This window comes from Callospermophilus lateralis, chromosome 9, assembly GCF_048772815.1.
Source record: "Callospermophilus lateralis isolate mCalLat2 chromosome 9, mCalLat2.hap1, whole genome shotgun sequence".
In the NCBI taxonomy this organism is placed as follows: domain Eukaryota; kingdom Metazoa; phylum Chordata; class Mammalia; order Rodentia; family Sciuridae; genus Callospermophilus; species Callospermophilus lateralis.
Genome location: NC_135313.1, coordinates 71,184,557 through 71,203,747, shown reverse-complemented (window position 1 = coordinate 71,203,747; position 19,191 = coordinate 71,184,557). Strand labels below are relative to the sequence as shown.

General features: G+C 36.6%; 1 protein-coding gene across 1 annotated transcript in view; it reads right to left on the bottom strand.

Moving 5' to 3' along the window:
• Ccdc148 (coiled-coil domain containing 148) overlaps positions 1-19,191 on the bottom strand; it is a 200,688-nt gene that overhangs the window by 122,960 nt on the left and 58,537 nt on the right. The window contains exons 8-9 of the mRNA XM_076866446.2: positions 18,449-18,587; positions 16,070-16,276 (exon numbers count right to left, since the gene is read on the bottom strand). Of these exons, the coding sequence (XP_076722561.1) occupies positions 16,070-16,276; positions 18,449-18,587 (346 nt within the window). The remainder of the gene's footprint in view (positions 1-16,069; positions 16,277-18,448; positions 18,588-19,191) is intronic.

The window sequence follows — 19,191 nt, the reverse complement described above, 5'->3', positions numbered from 1 at the left end:
CTTATTTTATTTAAGTGTTCGTCCATGTTCTCTTGGATTTTATTGAGCTTTTAGAAAAATCATTCTTTTGAATTCTTGATCAGGCATTTCATCTATTTCAAAATCTTTGAAATTTGTTACTAGAGAGTTATGAACCATAGAAGGTATAATTTCTTATTTCTTTAATTCTGGTGATGATGAGTATCAGTTGGGTAATGTTGAATTTATTCCTAGCTGAACTTCAAAGTGTAATCTCGTTGTAGCTTCCTTGGCTCTGATTTGTAGGTATTGGCACAGTGCATAACATATCAGAGTCAGAAAGCTCCACTTTCTTTGTGGGCTTTGCAAGAGTGGGAACACCCTAATAAATGAGGCAGGTGTGGTACACAGCAGAGTATATGAGATGCACCTTCTGTGATTATTTGTGCAATGGTAACCGTAGACCTTATCAGGTGATGAGGATTTCCACAATTGCTGTTGATATTGACTCTGTTACTTTAAAGCAATTCTGATACTGGTTACTCCAGCCATGGCAAAGAGCCTGAAGATCTTACCCTCTAAATAAGAGGCAAGATTGTTGGCCAAGTCCCCTTCCCCATCCCAATTCTTTCAGTTGTAGTTTCTACCAGGTACTGAGAGGAGTAAGTTGTGGTTGAAGCCGGTTGAAATGCTCCTAGCTAGGGTACTTGCCAGAACAACTTAGCATGGAATGTGAGCAGTACCAAGCATAGTTCCTCTCCAGAGTGCCTTAGGCTGCATACCCCAGGGGTGAGGCAAAAGTCAGGTCCCCAGATGCCTCTGAAGGCAATAGGTGTAGTGGAACCACAAAATTCTGTTTTGGGAGGGTAGCAGTGGGAACCATATAGTTTGCCAAACTTGATCCTAGAGCCCTCAGTCATGGCACCTGTGCAAACTACATGTGACTGGTCATGATCCCAGTCTCAAGATAGCAGGTTCCCTGTCCTCTGATTCTAGAAGACCATCTCCTTAACCCCTGCCCCCCTACATTCCAAATAGCATAGAACTTTCAGTAGTTTTGTGTCACTGGAAGGTACAATAAATTCCCTCTCTGAAGTCAGTCTGCAGTGCAGATCCTAGGTCTCTTATCTATTTAGGCTGTACTTATGCAAGGTTCTGGCTTATGAGCTGATTGAGCTCTCAGGGACAATTTCATCTTTACTCCTACAGAGGGGAGACTGCTCCTTCCCCTGCCATTGAACCTCATGAGAGGTGCTGGGGTGTATTGGGGTGTATTGTTTCTCTTGATGTGCTATTGTCCCAGGTCTCTGGATTTCACCAGGTTTCTGTCTTACTGCCATTGAATCCCAGTGTTCTTCTATGATCACTCACCACAATATGCAGCCACATACCTGTTACTTTGGTTCAACCCCAAGGAGAAGCAGGAATGTGCTGGGTGCCTCTGCTCTGCCATCTTTCCCTCTTATCTTTAAGACCATATTTTTAAAGTTTAGGCTTCAATATGAGAATATCCATCTATTTCACTGTGGTTTTATTTTGTATTTCTCAAATAATAAATGACATTAAGCATCTTTTTATGTCTTATTTTCCACATATATTCTTTAGTGAAGTAGCCAAATATTTCCCTTTTTTATTGGATTTTTTATTTTCTTATCATTAAGTTTTAACAAATCTTTATAAATTCTGGATCTGACTTCTTTATTAGATATAAAATTTGCAAGTATTTCCTCCTAGTGGGTAGCCTGTGTTTTTGTAGTCTTATCTGTTTCTTTCAATAGTTTTGAGTATATCCAATTTATCAAATTTTTTCTTTTAATATCCAAAGTACATGTATGAAGACATAAATTGGTGTGAACATACTTTATATACAGAGATATGAAAAATTGTGTTCTATATGTTGTAATAAGAATCTAATGCATTCCACTGTCATGTATTTAAAAAATAAAACCAATTAAATATTAAAAAACAAAATAGTACAGTTGGTACCATATCTAAGAAATATTTTCCCAATTCAAATACATAAACATTTTCTATATTCTCTTCCCTTTGTATTTCAGTTTTCAGTTTTACATGTAGGTCTGTGGCCCATTTTGAGTATATTTTTATAAAGAGCATGAAGTATGTATTGAAGTTCATTCATTCTTGATCTGGATATTCAATGGTTCACACCATTTTTCCATAATACTTTCCTTTTTCCATGTAATTAATGTTATATCTTTGTTGAAAATGAACTGAACTGACTTGATGTTTAGATCTATTTCTGGATTCCCTATCCTGCTCCACTAGACACACTTAGAAATTTTTAAATAGCTATGTATTTTATTTTTGGCAGGTTTTTAAAAAAAAATCCTGACTTTCAAACTCCAGGTTGTGACTTCCTCTCTTAAATTAATCAGTACTTGAGATTATGTATGGTTGCCTGATTTTTTTATTACATAAAGTCACTATAATATACTAATATCTATATTCCTGACTAAGTATCTTCATTTGAAAAACATCTTGTGAGATGTTGTTATGACTTGCCACTGAAATTATAAGGCTTTCATTATGAAAAACATTTAAAAGTACAGCCTCTTTAAACTTTAGAAAACAATGCAGACAAATGTGATTTTAAAACTAAGATATTTTAAACATAGGGCTACTTGGAATATTTTACTTGGAACTAATATGTATATTCATCAAGTCCCCACACCCTGTGGAATTTTAATTAGCTACCTGCCAAGGGGCACAAATAGTATAATATAGCCATGTAGAGAAAATGCCATCTGCTGCTGTGACCAGAAAACACTCTGGCATTGATGCCTATGGTTCCTCAGAACTCTCTTGACTCTTCTGTTGTTATATACATGAACAACCAAAGGGAATTCCTTTGTGAATTCCCCCAGCTCTGTGTCTATAGGGAAACTGGTGATGCAAGAGATTCATTGCTAACACTGATTATATTGATGGTGCATAGCACAGTTGCCCACATAAGACACTAACAAATATCTTAAACTGGCAGAAACTACTGAATCCTTGCCAATTCCTATGGCACACTGAATATTCAAGCTCTCCAATGTTTTTTTCCATTCTCTGATCAAGGAAGCATCTTAAATGGGGATCTCTAATACCTAAGAAGTAACCTGCTGTGTCTCTCATTATCAAAGAAATATTCCAAGAGATGATGCCAGAAATATAAATTAAAGCAAATAACAGCTATGAACATTGATAGATATTGTGTGATTAAAAGAACCCTTTCCCTGCATATGTTCACTTATATCATTTGGCTGATGAATAAGGGTTTTTTTGGCCACTTCCACCTCAAGGTGCTCTGATACAGGGCCCTATGTACCAGAAGTATCAATTCCATTTTACATTGGAAAGTGATGAGTTGTTATTGTTTCTGGCTCCTGCTAATTTTTAAACTGTAAATCAACAAGTGGGTCAGTTCAAATCAGATAGTAGGACCCAGACACCATCTGTATCAGAGCTTTTAGTTGTATACACAGAATCTATCCTAACTAACCACTAAGCTAGTTTAAGCAGAGAGCTACCAATTATAGGATTTCAGATGGCTCAGAAAATCTTTGGAAGGGTCAGAGAAGCAAACTCTAGACTAAGTGTCTAGAAACAATACTCAGAACCTTACACTATAGAGCTATTCCAGTAGAAACCACACTGCCTCTGGCACAACTGGGAAGTTGGTGCCATCACAGAGGACATGATGCTTTTTCTTATGATCACACCAGAAAATGGATCTTCATGCCATGTCTGTCTCTATACACCTCATTTTCTCTTTACCATTCACTCATGTGTCTAGGTGTGGTATTCCTTGTATTTATCCAGTTTGGGGTTTGTTGAGATGCTTGAGCCTTGTTAAGTTTGAGGATAATATTTATTCAATATTGCTTATTTCATTCTCTCTGTCCTCTTTCTGTAGCTTTAATTATAATAAGCCTTCTTACCATGTTCCACATCTCTAATGCCCTCTATTCCATTTTACTTTTAGTTTTACTTTTTTCTCTTATCATCTTCTGCTTGAATTATTTTCTATTGACCTGTCTTCAACATCACTAATCCTGTTTACTGCTATGTTCTGTCTGCTATTAAAACCCTTCCAATGTACTCTTAACTTAGGTATTATATTTTATAGTTCTACAATTTCCATTTGACCTATTCTTATAATTCTAATTCTCTACTAAACTATTATACATTTTTGTTTATATTTTCTTTCATACTAATAATAAAGTTCTAGTCTTTTAACTAAAATATCTAAATAATTTCTGAGATTGTTTTATTCCTTATCAGTCATTTTTCCTATTTCTTTGAATATCTGGTAATCTTTATTATATGCTAGACATTGTGAATTATATATACAAGGTTTGGATTATGTTATTTTTCTCTAAACAGTATTAAGTCTTAGTAGGGAAGATATTTAAATTATCAGGAAAATCTGGATTTTGTGGATGTATTATTTTGGCTATTTGTAGAGCAGATCTGTTTCAGTTTTGTCCATGATCTTAGAATGCAGCCTATATCCCTAATGTATAGCCTTTGTGGGGGGCAGTGGCATCTAGCTGAATGTCTAGAGTGTCAGGATCTCTCCCATTTTGGCTGGGCTAGAACTCTAGTACTACACCTCCCCAGAATGGTGTCCTATGACCTCTGGAATCCCTATTCACTTCTCAGTTTTCTGGTTGCTACTTTATCTTGGCCTTTTGGCATTTTACCCTATGCATTCAGAGATTACCAGTTGGCAAAGACCCTGAGGAGCATTTGTTTTTTGGTTTTTTGGGTTTTTTTGGTCGGGGAGAGCGAGGAAGTTACCAGGGATTGAACTCAACCAGCGGCACTCAACCACTGAGCCACGTTCCCAGCCCTAGTTTTTGTGTTTTATTTAGAGATAGGCTCTCACTGAGCTGCTTAGTGCCTCCCCATTCCTGAGGCTGGCTTTGAACCCATGATACTCCTGCCTCAGTCTCTTGAGCCACTGGGATTACAGGCATTGGCCACCATGCCCTGCTGAAGAGGAGGGGTATTTTTATGTACATTTTGGAGGTTATTTTCCTCTTCACCTCCCTAACCCTCTTCCCTCAAATCCAAGCTGCCTTTGCAGTCCACACTCCAATCTCTTTTTTCCTTCACCTATCAAGACTGTCATTTTCTGTTCAACACGGTCCTTAAGCCACATTACTTGTTGTTTAATTAATCAGAAGGGGGGAGATGCTGGGAGGCATCAGCCAAGTAGGTATGACAATTTCCTTGCCAGGTACTCCCATGCTGTCTAGTGGAAGGACTCCTGAAAGGTGACCTTGCTCAAGGACCAGGGCGGATCCGTGTTTAGGGTGTCCCCGGTTTAGCATAATAGGAGATTAGGGTGTTCCCCGTTTAGAATAGGGCGTATCCTGCTGCCTGAGTTCCTCTTGAGTTCTTAGGGTCAGACAGTATATTTGGGAGACAGAAGCCCAGTGGGTGGATTTGGGCAGAGAACGTGGATTTCCCCAGAACGTGTTTGTAGACGGCCGGTGTGAGTTCGGGAATAAAGAATTGCTGTTTGAATCTACAAGCTGTGTGGAGGCTCATGATTTGTGCCCAGCCAGAGACTGCAGCAATTAGAGAAATGTTAAAAAAAAAAAAAAAAAAAAAAAACTATTCTAAGATTTCATCTTAACCCAGTCAGAATGGCAATCATCAAGAATACAAACAACAGTAAATATGGGTGAAGATGAAGGGAAAGAGGTACACTCATACATAGCTGGTGGGAATGCAAATTAGTACAACTATTATGAAAAGCAGTATGGAAATTCTTCAGAATGGAACCATTGTTTGACCCAGCTATTCCACTCCTCAGTTTATACCCAAAGGACTTAAAATAAGCATATTACAGTGATGCAGCCACATCAATGTTTACAGCAGCTCAACTTACAATAGCTAAACTATGGAACCAACCTAGGTGCCCTTCAACAGATGAACGGATATAGAAAATGTGATTATATATATATCAGCCTTAAAGAAGAATGAAATGATGGCATTTGCTGATAAATGGATAGAGCTGGAGAATACCATGCTAAGAAAAATCAGTCAATCCCAAAAAACCAAAGGCCAAATGTTTTCTCTGATATGTGGATACTAATTCACAATAAGGCGGAGCAGCTAAGAAAGAATACAGTTATTTTAGGTAGAGGGGAATGAAGGGAGGGGAGGGGTTAAACTAATTAGAACAAAAAAAATGTTCTTTAAGAAAAAAAGACTGTCATTTTCTGCTTATACCTTTCTACTTCATATTGAAAAATGACCTTATAAGGAAACCCATAATGAACATGAGGCTCTTTTTCAAAGCTTCTCTTCTTTTAAGGCTCTTGTCCATGTGCTGGTTATCCAATGCCTGAAAACACTTTTTAAACATTTATTCCATTTTTATAGTTGATTACTATGTGAGAATGAGTCTAGTATCAGTTATTCATCATCACTAGAATTGGGACTCAGAAAATTCTACTTGATTAAAGTACCACTCACATCTGACTTGTGGAACTCAAGTCCAATTTTGTTCTCCAACAACAAAAGAGGCTGAAATCTGTAGAAAAGGGCAATTATGGAAGGAACTGATGACATGAAATACTATCAAATGTGGAAAGGGAGTTCAAATGATACTTATTTTAAAACAGTGTTTTCTGCCTCAACATTATCTGATTTTCTATTAGGGTTTGTTGAATAGGTCATATAATCAGTGAGAGGTGGGAACAAAGAGCACAAAAACAAGATAAAGTAGAGAAGGAAATTAAGTTCCTGGTAATTTTGTTCATGCTTGAAATATACCTGTGTTATAGATAATCCAGGTTTCATTTTTAAAACCACATCTGATTTTTTAGCATATTTAATGCTGACAATTAAGACTTGTACCTCTCTTCTTGATGACTTTGCATATGATAAACTTATTTCCACACCAAAATTCTTCATAAATAAAGTAGGAAGAAAGCAGTGAAAACAGGACTATATCAGAAGGTATTGAGAGAAGGAAAATACCAAAGGCATTTTTTTACACTTCCCTTTACAGTACTTACTGAACACCTACCATGTTCCAAACTCTGGAAATTTTATTATTAAGGAGGGTGGAGATGAATAAAATGGGTTCCTACTTTCAGTTGTGTTAGGAACATAAAATTGTTCAGTGAACTGTGATCATGATCACTGGCAAGCCAGATTTATATATGGGGGGTTAGGGAGAACAAAGAAAGCATTGAATCCAAACATGGATTAAGGAAGTCTTTCTGCAGCAGACATTTGAGCTGAATAATGAAGATAAGTAAGAATTAGCCAGACAAAGGAAGGTAGGAAAGTCATCCTAGGTAAAGCCACAATAGCAGGAGCAAAGAGGCACAGAAGCAGGAAACACAGTGGTGCACTGTGCAGTGGTAGGAGAAGAGGATAGTGGATGAAAGGAATTTGATACTTTTACATTGTAAAGTGTGGATTGGAGTGTGCCCAGAAAAGAGTCTGAAAAGGGTAAGAGGGTCCAAGTTATTGAGGACCTGGAAAGCCATACTAAGCGTGGCCAATATTGTAAGCAAAGGGTACTACTGAGAAGTTATCAGGATTAATGTGAATTGCATTTGAGCATTGTGTCCACAATTCTGGGGAAAGATTTTAAAATATTAAAATGTGAGAAATAGCCATTATGGGCTGAATAAACATTTGATGATACAATATTCATGAACAATAACCGGGGCCCAGTGATGAAAGGGGCAGAGAACTGAGAGAGAAAGTTTTCCAAAGTTTTCAAATACTATAAGATTGAGGGAGAATGGGAAGCTAAGTTTCAAGAAAGAAATATAAATTTCCAGCAGGAAAATGAAGATTTCCATTTTTGACACTGATTTTTAAGGCATCTATAGACATTTAATATAATCACCATGTTGCTGAGTATATGAAGTTCAACAGAAAGCTTTCCAGGGATAGTAAAAAATATTTAAGACTAATTAGCACTCTCAGGCAGGTAAAATCACGAGGCTATTTAGGGGCTGACTGAAGTATACAGAGAGAACAACAAGAATGAGGACAGAAAACCTGGAAGATGCCAGCATTTTAAGAAAGGGAAACAATAAGAAATACACAGGCAGACTAAAAATCACTTAAGACATGGCAATAGGAATACTTTGATGGAATCTGAGGGAGTGAAGAATGTCAGAAATGGAGTGATGAACAGGGTGGAAAGGTCCAGGAGGATCACGATAAAGAGCACTGGTTGATTCAGCTATTCTGGGTCTTTTATTTTTCCATAAGAATTTCATGATTGCTTTTTCTATTTCTATGAGGAATTCCATTGGGATTTTGACTGGAATCACATTAAAACTGTATAGTGCTCTTGGTAGTATGGTCATTTTCATAATATTAATTCTGCCTATCCAAGAGCAAGGTAGGTCTTTCCATCTTCTAAGGTCTTCTTTGATTTCTTTCTTTAGGGTTCTGTAGTTTTTATTGTATAGATCTTTCACCTCTTTTGTTAAGTTGACTCCTAAGTAATTTTTTTTGAGGCTATTGTAAATGGAGTAGTTTGCCTCATTTCCTTCTCAGAAGATTTGTCACTGATGTACAGAAATGCCTTTGATTTGTGGGTGTTAATTTTATATCCTGCTACTTTGCTGAATTCATTTACTAGTTCTAGAAGTTTTCTGGTGGAGCTTTTGGGGTCTTCTAGGTATAGAATCATACCATCAGCAGATAGTGCTAATTTAAGTTCTTCTTTTCCTATATGTATCTTTTTAATTTATTTTATCTGTCTAATAGCTCTGGCCAGTGTTTCAAGAACTATGTTAAATGGAAGTGCTGAAAGAGGGCATCCCTGTCTTATTTCAGTTTTTAGAGAAAATGCCTTTAATTTTTCTCCATTTAGAATGATGATGGCCTGGGACTTAGCATAGATAGCCTTTATGATGTGGAGATATGTTCCTGTTATCCCTAGTTTTTCTAGGGTTTTGTACATGAAGGGATGCTATATTTTGTCAAATGCTTTTTCTGTGTCTATTGAGATGATCATATGATTCTTATCCTTAGCAGGAAGAGTGAAGCAGGTGGCATCACTATACCAGATCTTAAACTATACTACAGAGCAAGAGTAACAAAAACAGCATGGTATTGGCACTAAAACAGACTGGTAAGACTCCTATAGTGCAAGAATTAAAACTAAAAATCAATAAATGGGATGGATTCGAGCTAAAATGTTTCTTCTCAGCAAAAGAAACAATCTGTGAGGTGAATAGAGAACCTACATCTTGGGAGCAAATTTTTCCCCTCACACATCAGATAGAGCACTAATCTCTAGGGTATATAAAGAACTCAAAAAGCTAAACACCAAAAAAAACAAATAACTCAGTCAATAATGGGCCAAGGACCTGAACAGACACTTCTCAGAAGAGGATATACAATCAATCAACAAATATATAAAAAAAGTTCATCATCTCTAGCAATTAGAGAAATGCAAATCAAAACTACTCTACAATATCATCTCACTCCAGTCATAATGGCAGCTGTCAAGAATACAAACAACAATAAGTATTGACGAGGATGTGAGGAAAAAGATACACTCATATGTTGTTGGTGGGACTGCACATTGGTGCACCCAGTCTAGAAAGAAGTATGGAGATTCCTTGAGAAACCTGTAATGGAACCACCATTTGACCCAGCTATCCCTTTCCTTGGTCTATATCCAAAGAACTTAAAAACAGCATACTACAGGGACACAGCCACATCAATGTTTATAGCAGCACAATTCACAATAGTTAAACTATGGAACCAACCTAGATGCCCTTCAGTAGATGAATGGATTTAAAAATATGAGGCATAAATACACAATGGGATATTACTCAACTATAAAAGAGAATAAAATCATGGCATTTGCAGGTAAATGGATGGCATAGGAAAAGATAATGCTAAGTGAAGTTAGCCAATCCCCTAAAAAACAAATGCCAAATGTTTTCTCTGATATAAGGTGACGACTCATAGTGGGATTGGGAGAGGGAACATGGGATGAATAGATGAATTCTAGATAGGGTTCAGGGGTGGGAGGGGAAGGAAGGGGGCAGGAGGTTAGTAAGGATGGTAGAATCTGATGGACATCTTTATCTACTTAAGTACATGTATGAAGACACGAATTGGTGTGAACATACTTTATATACAGAGGTATGAAAAACTGTGCTGTATATATGTAATAAGAATTGTAATGTATTCCACTGCCATTTATTTTAAAAAAATAAATAAAATAATAGTCCTGGTTGGATTAAGTAATATGGATGTCCAATTGACCTTGAGAAGAGAGTTTTAGTGAGCTGGAAAGATAAGGTAGATGAATCTTTAAAAATGTTGATTTCATGTGGAAAGGCAAACATAGGGACTTCCCGGGAACAGAGGAGAGGATGACTTAAATCAAGGGAAATTTTCTTTGGGTAAGAAATGTTTAGCCATGCTTATAGACAGAGGGAAACACTAAAAAGAGTTACAGATCAAAATAAGCAACGTCGATAGTCAGTAGAATCAAGTGTCCAAAGTATTAGGTGGGTCAGAGTTTCAAAATAGGGAGAAGGACTGAATTCAAACTGTCAGAGGAATCACATTCTGTATCTACAAGAGGTCCAGGGGCTAGCAAGATGCAGAAAGACAGCATGTGAGAGGGAGGAATTAGGATGTTTACCCCCCAGTGACTTAATTTTCTTGATAAAGTAGGAAGTCATTGTCTCCTGGGAGTCTGTGCATGGAGGTGTAAGGTAAGGGAGTGGTGACCATTCTACACAGTCATAATAGGAATAGTCAAATGAAGGACAGGACCAAGGCCTGGAGAATCCAGATGATGGTGGCTTCCCTAGCAGCACTCAGCTACCCAGCACAGAAGCACAGTCACTTATGAGATGGCTCTGGTAATGAAGATGTCCAGACCTGTTGCAGAAAGATAAGGATGCAAAGGGATTAATTATACAGCTAACAGAGGGGTCTAGCCGGACACAGGCAGAGACTATAGTCTGAGAAAACCTAGAGGATCAACGAGCAGGTTTTGTTGGAAAGAATGAAGTTGCTACTTCTCTTTTGTCTCATTACTCTGGTGAGAGACGTAAATAGCTCTTCTTTTTACAGCAACTGTTACTGACAGAAAAGTAAAATAAAACAGAGTTCACGTTATTTCAAAATTCCTTTAACATTTTTCTGCAAAGACACAAATTATCTAAATCACTCCCTAAAAGACCTTTTAAATTCTAAGACTAATAATAAAATTATGGTTACATGTTTAATTAATGTTTATTATAGCTAGCATATTAGTTTTAGAAAGTCAAATTTATGATACAATGAAGCAATATTTTTTACATTCTGTGGGTCTAATATATAGCACACTGGGACCTAAAGTATAATAAATATATTTTATTATTTTGTAGAACTCTGGAATACAACCTGCGTGGGGCTGAGATAGTATCGAATTTCAAGATGAATGAGTCAGTATGAACCTTAGGCAAGTTACTTCATCTTTCAGGACTCAGCTTTCAGACTTGCAAAATGAAGCGTAGGGATAAATCCCCAACTTTTCTGGCACATTAAAAAATCATAAATAAAAAATAAGCATAATATAACATTTTAAATTACTGCAAATTTATTGATACAGCTCTTCCTTTTAGGATGTATCTTTGGTCTCAACTACAATGTGAGCTTCAGCCCTTCATTAGGAACACAAATTCTGATGAAAACACTGTCTCTGTAGGAAATAGAATCATTCTACCACAATTCTGTTCCAACTTCTTCACTTCCTAATTATATTTGTCTTTTAGAAGTTTATTCCTTAAAAATTCAGAAATATTTGTTCACCCTTGTCTCACTTCACTTTATTATAAGAAAGTATTTGAGGTTGGTAACTTATAGGTAAATAGTTTTATTTGTATCAAAATTCTAATGGCTGAAGGGTCCAAACTGCATGGTGCCAGCATCTTGGCAAGGGCCTCCTGGCTATGTGCCAACAGGGGATAGAAAGAGAAAGAGAACTGGCTGCCTGAAGAAAGGGCCAAGAATGTGGGGTGGCTTCACTTTATAATAACATGGTCTTATGAGAGCTAGTTTCACTCTGTGAGACCAGCTCAATCCCTTTCCAGATAGTGACCCATGACCTAATTACCTTCTGCTAGGCCTCACCTCTGTAAGGTTCTACCACTTCTCAGCATCACCACATGGGTGAGGCTTCCAGGACATGAACATTTAGGAGGGAGGCACTCAAACTATATCCAAACCATAGTAATCTTCTGTGACTAAGCCTCTCTAAGGAGACTCCACATTCTGTTGTGACATAGAGTCAGGCCTCTGATTTCAATAGGCAAACCCTCTGCAGCAACTTTTGCAAATTCTCTGATTGAGTATACTATCAGAGAATGCATATAAAGCATCTGTTAGAATGCTTGATATACAGGGAATATTATATAGGGTATGCCTGACACAGTGGACAGCATGAACTGTGGGGAATCATTAAAACACATTGTTGTCTCCCATTCAGATGGTTCTTCTGTCACCAGATGAAAACTCAGACAAATATATGGGTCATTCTTGGGTTGCACAGGGGCCTATGGTAAATATAAGACATAAAATATAGTCTTGATTCAAAATCGAAGTGTCCAATTCCAATAATTTGGTCTATTCCTTTCTCTCTATTCGGAAGGCGAGTTCTCTTTTGATACCCTAGATGCTTAGTCCATCAGGGCCCATAGGTGAGGAAGGAAAAGGGAAAGAGAGATAAAGGAAGGAATAACAAAGTTCTCACTTGACAGTGACTGATAACTATTCTCAGCAAACCTTGCAGGAAGTTAATGCTGACTCTTACCCCTTAGCAATTTTGTAACCTTTATTGCTAGTTGTACCCATCCTAGAATAATGTCCCTGATGTACATTTTCTTTAGTGAAAGAATGTGAGAGGATGCATCTCCCCCTTTCCCTCCACCCCTTGCCCTCCCTGCTTCCCATGAACTGAGCAGTTTTCCTCCATAGCACCTATCAGCCAGGATGCTCTTGGCAATGGAGTCAGACAACCATGGACTGAATCTTTGAAACCATGATTCAAAATGAACTTTTTCTCCTCTAAGTTGTTCTTGTCAGATATTTCAGTCATTTTTTCCACCTATCAGTTTCCCATTTATTGTTGTTCCACCTAACTGGGGGATTCATCCACCTCTGGAAGTAACACAGTTGGGCAGAAAAATCTTAGGGAGGATATCTTTGACAATGACACCTTTCCACTAGGCAACAATTTCTTAAATAGGGTACATAAAAAAGATGAATAGTATTCCAATAGGACTTTACATCTTCCATTTAGGTCTAAGAGTTGAAAAGAACGTTGCTCCCACTTTAACAGTAAAAATTTAAAAACCTGAACTGCCCATATTAGGACTTATCTTAAGCCTGTTAGAGAGTAGAAGTCAGAGAGCAATAAACTAGCCTGACATTTAAGGGAAGACAGGCTTCAAGCAAAATTAATAAGTTTTGTATATCTAAACACAACATTAAGATAAGCCATTGATTGGGAGAAAAAGAAAAAAGGAAACAAAACTTGTATACGGAATATGTAAAGAGTACACAAATGAATAAGAAAAAAAGCAGATAACCCAAGGGGAAAATGGGCAAAAGACTTGAGCAGACAAACATTCCACAAAAGAAGATAACCAATTGGATAATATATGAAAAGATGTTTAATATTTCATTGTATATATATTTCACAGTTTATTTATATGCTTTTCTGTTAACAGAAATTTTCATTATTTCCAGATACTTGTTGTTATGATAATAGTGCTATGAACATTCTTGAACATGTCTTTTAGTGAATGTATGTTCTAAATGGAAATGAAAACCATAATGAGGTACCAGTACTCAGTCACTAAATAAACTAAAATTAAGGACTGCTAATACCAATACTGGTGAAGATGTGAATGAGATGAATCTGGTTGTAAATTTTTACAATAATTTTGGAAAATCTTGGCAATATTTTTCAAAGCTAAATGCACTGAAACTTTAAATTCAACAATTTTGCTCCTAAATATCTACCCAACAGAAATGAGCACATATGTTTACCAAAAGACATGTTCAAGAATTTTCATACCATTATTATCAAAACAACAAGTATCTGGAAATAATTAAATTTTCTATTAACAGAAAAGCATATAAACAAACTATGAAATATATATACAATGAAATACTAAACAAGAAAGAAAAAATGATGGTAACATGAAACAAGAATAAAACACATCATGAGCACAAGAAGTATAAAGGCATATATACTCTAGGGTTTGATTTATATGAAGTTCTGAACCAGACATAAATCTGTTGATGAGGTCAAAAGAAAGGTTATGGGGGAGGGTAGTATTTGCTAAGAAGAACCATGAGGGAGATTTCTGGCTTCAGGAAACATTCTATATATTAATCTTGGGTGTCTCCTTGGGGAGGTATGTAAATAAACTTCATCAAATAGAATAGTTAGGTACTATGCACTCTCCCACATATATGTTTAACTTAAGGCAATATAATACAAAGAAAACATTACCTATAGCATAGTTCCAGGGCTAATGATAATAAGGGCAGAATGAATATAAACAGACAGGAGTATGAGGACTTGTCAGGGCACCTTGATCCTGTGTGTTTCCCATAAGTCTACAACAGAGAAGAAAACCACTTTAGCTCTGGAGCCTGTAGTGGATAAGCCTTGATGCAGCTTCTCTTCTTTAGGTCCCAAATTTATACAGTGTAAAAAGAAATATCTTTTTGTTATAAAAACTGCAGAACAAGCATTTTTTCTCAAATGTTTAAAAATAGAGATACTTGTTTTTATATACTTTTGTTATAGTGTCATCTTTCGGGATGCTTTCTGTCAAGAGAATAAAGCTTCTTGTGCTATCCTCAAACTACTGCATCATCTACTAACCAATAAAGATCTGAGAACTTTTACTAGACATATGCTATGCCTTGAAACAATTTTAATTTTTAATGGCCTCTGTCAACTTTTCAAAGATGGTTGTGTTAGTCAGCTTTTTGTCACTGTGACTAAAATATCTGACAAGAACAACCAAGAGGAGAAAAAGTTCATTTTGAATCATGGTTTCAAAGATTCAGTCCATGGTTGTCTGACTCCATTGCCATGGGCCCAAAATGAGGCAGAGCATCCTGGCTGATAGGTGCTATGGAGGAAAACTGCTCAGTTCATGGGAAACAGGGAGGGCAAGGAGTAGAGGGAGAGGGGGAGATGCATCCTCTCACAGCATGCCCCTAGGGACCCATCTCTGCCAGCCATACCCCACCTGCCTAAGGTTTCTACCCTGTTAATCCATTCAAACTAAAATAGACTGATTGGGTTACAGCTCTCCTAATCTAATCCTTTCATTTCTGAATATTCCTGCATTAACACAGGCACTTTGGGGGGACATCTTAAATCCAGACCATAACAAGGGCCATATCCACATCAGGCTTCCAGGACTCCAGCACTTGTGATGTCAGGATTGCAGCTGCTCCCAACGCAGCAGCCTCTCATTGTTTCAGTTTTGTCACTGCGGTAGGTCCTCTGTATTTCCCTGTGAGCATCAAACAGCAGCCCTTAATCCTTCCAACTATCAGGCTTACCCTTTAACTTGGAGCCATTCCAGAGGTCCTCTCACTGGGTCTAAGCAGGAAAAAAAGTCACCTCATCCTCCACATTTTGTTGAGGGCTACATACAACCCACCAATCTTCCCCTAACATATTCCTCACGAAACCTCTTTCCTCTTCCTATTTTGCATATCTCTGATATGAATGAGAAGTCTGAGTGAGAGTCTTTGAGCACTAGACAGTTTGTAACTGCACCGCATTTTCATCCCACACCTTACTCTGTTGCCCAGCATCTACAGTTAATGTTAGGTGTCTCCATCGAAATATCCTATTATAGTAATTTCAGATTGAACTTTATGAAATTGTTGATTATTGACTATTTTTAACCTAAAAGAATTGAAAATTAATATGGCCCAAACTAACAGTTTTATTCAGGATAGGCTTTTCAGAGAAACTGAACTTTAGGTTGGATTTGAACAAAAGGAAAAGTGGGTTTTCCAATGAATACCCAGAAAAATACTAAAACGGCTTCTGTGAGCACCTTACCTTGGCTTTCAGATCAGCACACAGGTCCTTTTGCTTTTTTCTGTCCTTAGCCAATATGCTCTCCATTTCATGAGCTGCACAGGCCTCAAGAAGGGTAAGTACTGCCTTCTGTATAAAGTCTTTCCTATTCTTATTCCAATTTTCTATCAAGATCCTTCGCTGCTCCCTAGCAAAGTGATATTGGTCACAATGTTTCTCATGTTCTACCTGAAAAGATAATAGATGGTGAACTCTTATCATTGTTAAAAGAGCCTATGATGTATGTCATTGTTATAAAAATGAATAGAATTGATTATAACCAATGATTTTTAAAAACTGGGACAAACATCTTAATAGTAAACACAGTAACTAAGACTGGCAATTGAGAAAAAGGCATTCAATGTTTACAAGTCCTTTTATAAATCCTTACTTTCCTCATATAGAATGGGTTCAGATCAAGTGGTCTCTAAAGCAACTTTCACTTCTAAGTGGCATGATTCAGTGAGCAGAAAGCAAGACTCCCTCCATATATAATTTTAAGTGCACCATTTTTTAAGTCAGTTGTTGGCATCATTTAACAATTATAACAAGTCTTTATGACAATGTAAAACATAAGCATAAAAATTGCTACAATAATCCTGAAGATTCAGTTTGCTTTTAATTATCAAAACATTCAGATGTTAGAATGACTAAACTTAATTATAGCAATGACATTTAGCCTTCTCATCCTACATTCTTGAGGGATATGACATTGTCACATAGTAACTAGGGACACTTTTGGCAGTGATTCTCAATCATGGAAAGTATCAGAGTATGGGGTTGGCAGCGGGGTGAAGGGGGTACACAAAGAGCAGAAAAGAAGAGTCTGAGAGTTTAAAAATCTCCTGCAAGTGATTCTGAAGATCTCATACAAAGGTGTGTTTTCTGAACTGAAGCATCACTGATCTAAATAATTCTTTATTTTTTCAGTACAGACCACACCTTTGCATTTGACATACTATTTAATTCCTAAGTGGTATGAGAAAAGAAGCTAGCAAGCAGGATAGAGTATGTCCCACCTAAAATAATACTTTAGATATGGTTAAATAGACACATGATCAAACAGACTATGATCTCACTTAAACCAAGTATCAGCTACTAAAATGTGTTCTGAAAATGTCTTAGCTTTGTTAATAAGGTCAAAAATATATTTAACATCTGTCAAACATTAAGAAGAAAATGATACACCATGCAGAAACATGGTCTAATCTATCCAATGTAGAATAAAAATGCAAAAAAAATCATGTAAATTGTAGAAAAAATATAAAAATCTATAGGTAACAATGGCAGCTGGTCACAGAAGCAAATAAAATTGATTAGGAATAAAAGAAGATATAATTTAGTAAATTAAGAATGTAAAAAAATCCAGAGTTAATTATTTATTATGTAAGAGGTATCTGTTTTAGACCAGAATTTAAACAATTTATTGTTGAAATGGTGGTGACAGGGAAAGAATAGGAAGAATGTGGATAATAGTCACTCTAACTATGTGGACTTTGCTTCAGTTTCTTAATGAGAAAATAAGAATAACAATAGTATTACTTTCTCCCACTGCTATGTGTATTAAAAGGAGTTTCCCTAAAACTGATGTATAGTAATTTCTATACACATGTGAGTATTGCTGTTACTTGCTTAATTTAAAACAATAATAAAAGTACAGAGTATGTGATAATATTTTATAGCATTACAAATCAAGAGCCTATACATGCTTATTTACATATAATTTATAAAACAAGTCATTGTAAAATTAATTGGTGATATGGTAACCTCTATTTTCTTGTCTTTGTGGGTTTTCCCATGAAAGAATGAAACAATAATTTTCCAATTCCTTCTCATGGAAATTTAAGTCATGTCTTTGAGTTCTGAATTTGAGGTCTTTGTGTTTTCTACCCACATAGGGGAACAGGCAGAGTTGCTGTGATGGGGAAGATACAGGTAAGTGACATCTCTCAGGGTGAGTGTTGGCATCCTTATGACTAGAGGGGCTGAGGTGTGGCAGACTTTGTGGATGCAAGGGCAAGCATTTAACCTTCAGGAAAGATCCAGACGTCGTGGAACCTCTGAGAGTAGGCAGGTAACTGTTTGTAAACCTGAGGATCAAACACTAGCAGAGCAGCCTGGGAGCCATGGTGAAGATTTCTGGGGCAAGTTGCCAGACAGGCCCTCACCTGCTTATGGACTATATAGATTTGGGGGGAAAAATGACCTGCACAGACTTTCAGCCTGTAATTCAACTATTTTCTATAGAGTAGGAAAACAATAAATTTTAGATTATTTTTACACACACACACACACACACACATGCACACACACATATCTCCATAATCATTGACCCCTAAAACAATTTCAATTTGCACTCACCAAGTCATGCCTAGATTTGTGAGGAAAATATCTTTGTAACATATCAAGATACAGAGTCCTTCTGCCAAAGAGATCTCCAGGATACTGATCTAAAATAGCCTGGTAAATCCAGTGGTCTTCTTCACTTAGTTGGAAGTTTCTGAAAGCAACAAAAATGTTATAACATATAGTTTAGAAACTACGAACTTTTAAAAGGATTTCAAATTGCTCAAACTATTAGCAACTAATCATAATTACATAAATGAGGCATTGATTCATTGATTAATTTGTGCTATTGAGTGTTAAACCTAGGGGCACTTTACCACTGGAGCTACATTTCCAGCTCTTTTTAAATTGTTTTTGAGACAGAGTCTCACTAAGTTTCCAGGTTGACCTAGAACTTGGAATTCTCCTGCCTCAGCCTCCCAAGTTGCAGAGTTTATATGTGCACACTAGTGCACCCAGCCCAAATGAGGTATTTTAAAAATGTTAGCCAAATTTAATGATTGTGAAAGAAAAGTTTCTAATTTCTAACACATTGGATCCTTCAATACTTTATTTGGTCTTTCCATGAGTTCTAGGCATAGTTTGAACAAGTTAAAGAGAAATAATATTTTAAAAAATATTTATTTTATCATGCTTACAGTAATATTTAAAAAATGATCAATCAATGAAATAAATAAATATTGCTAAATACATTATTACACATACATATTAAAAAGGATTTTTTCTTATTCAACCAAAGTCCTATGTCTAGACGAGAT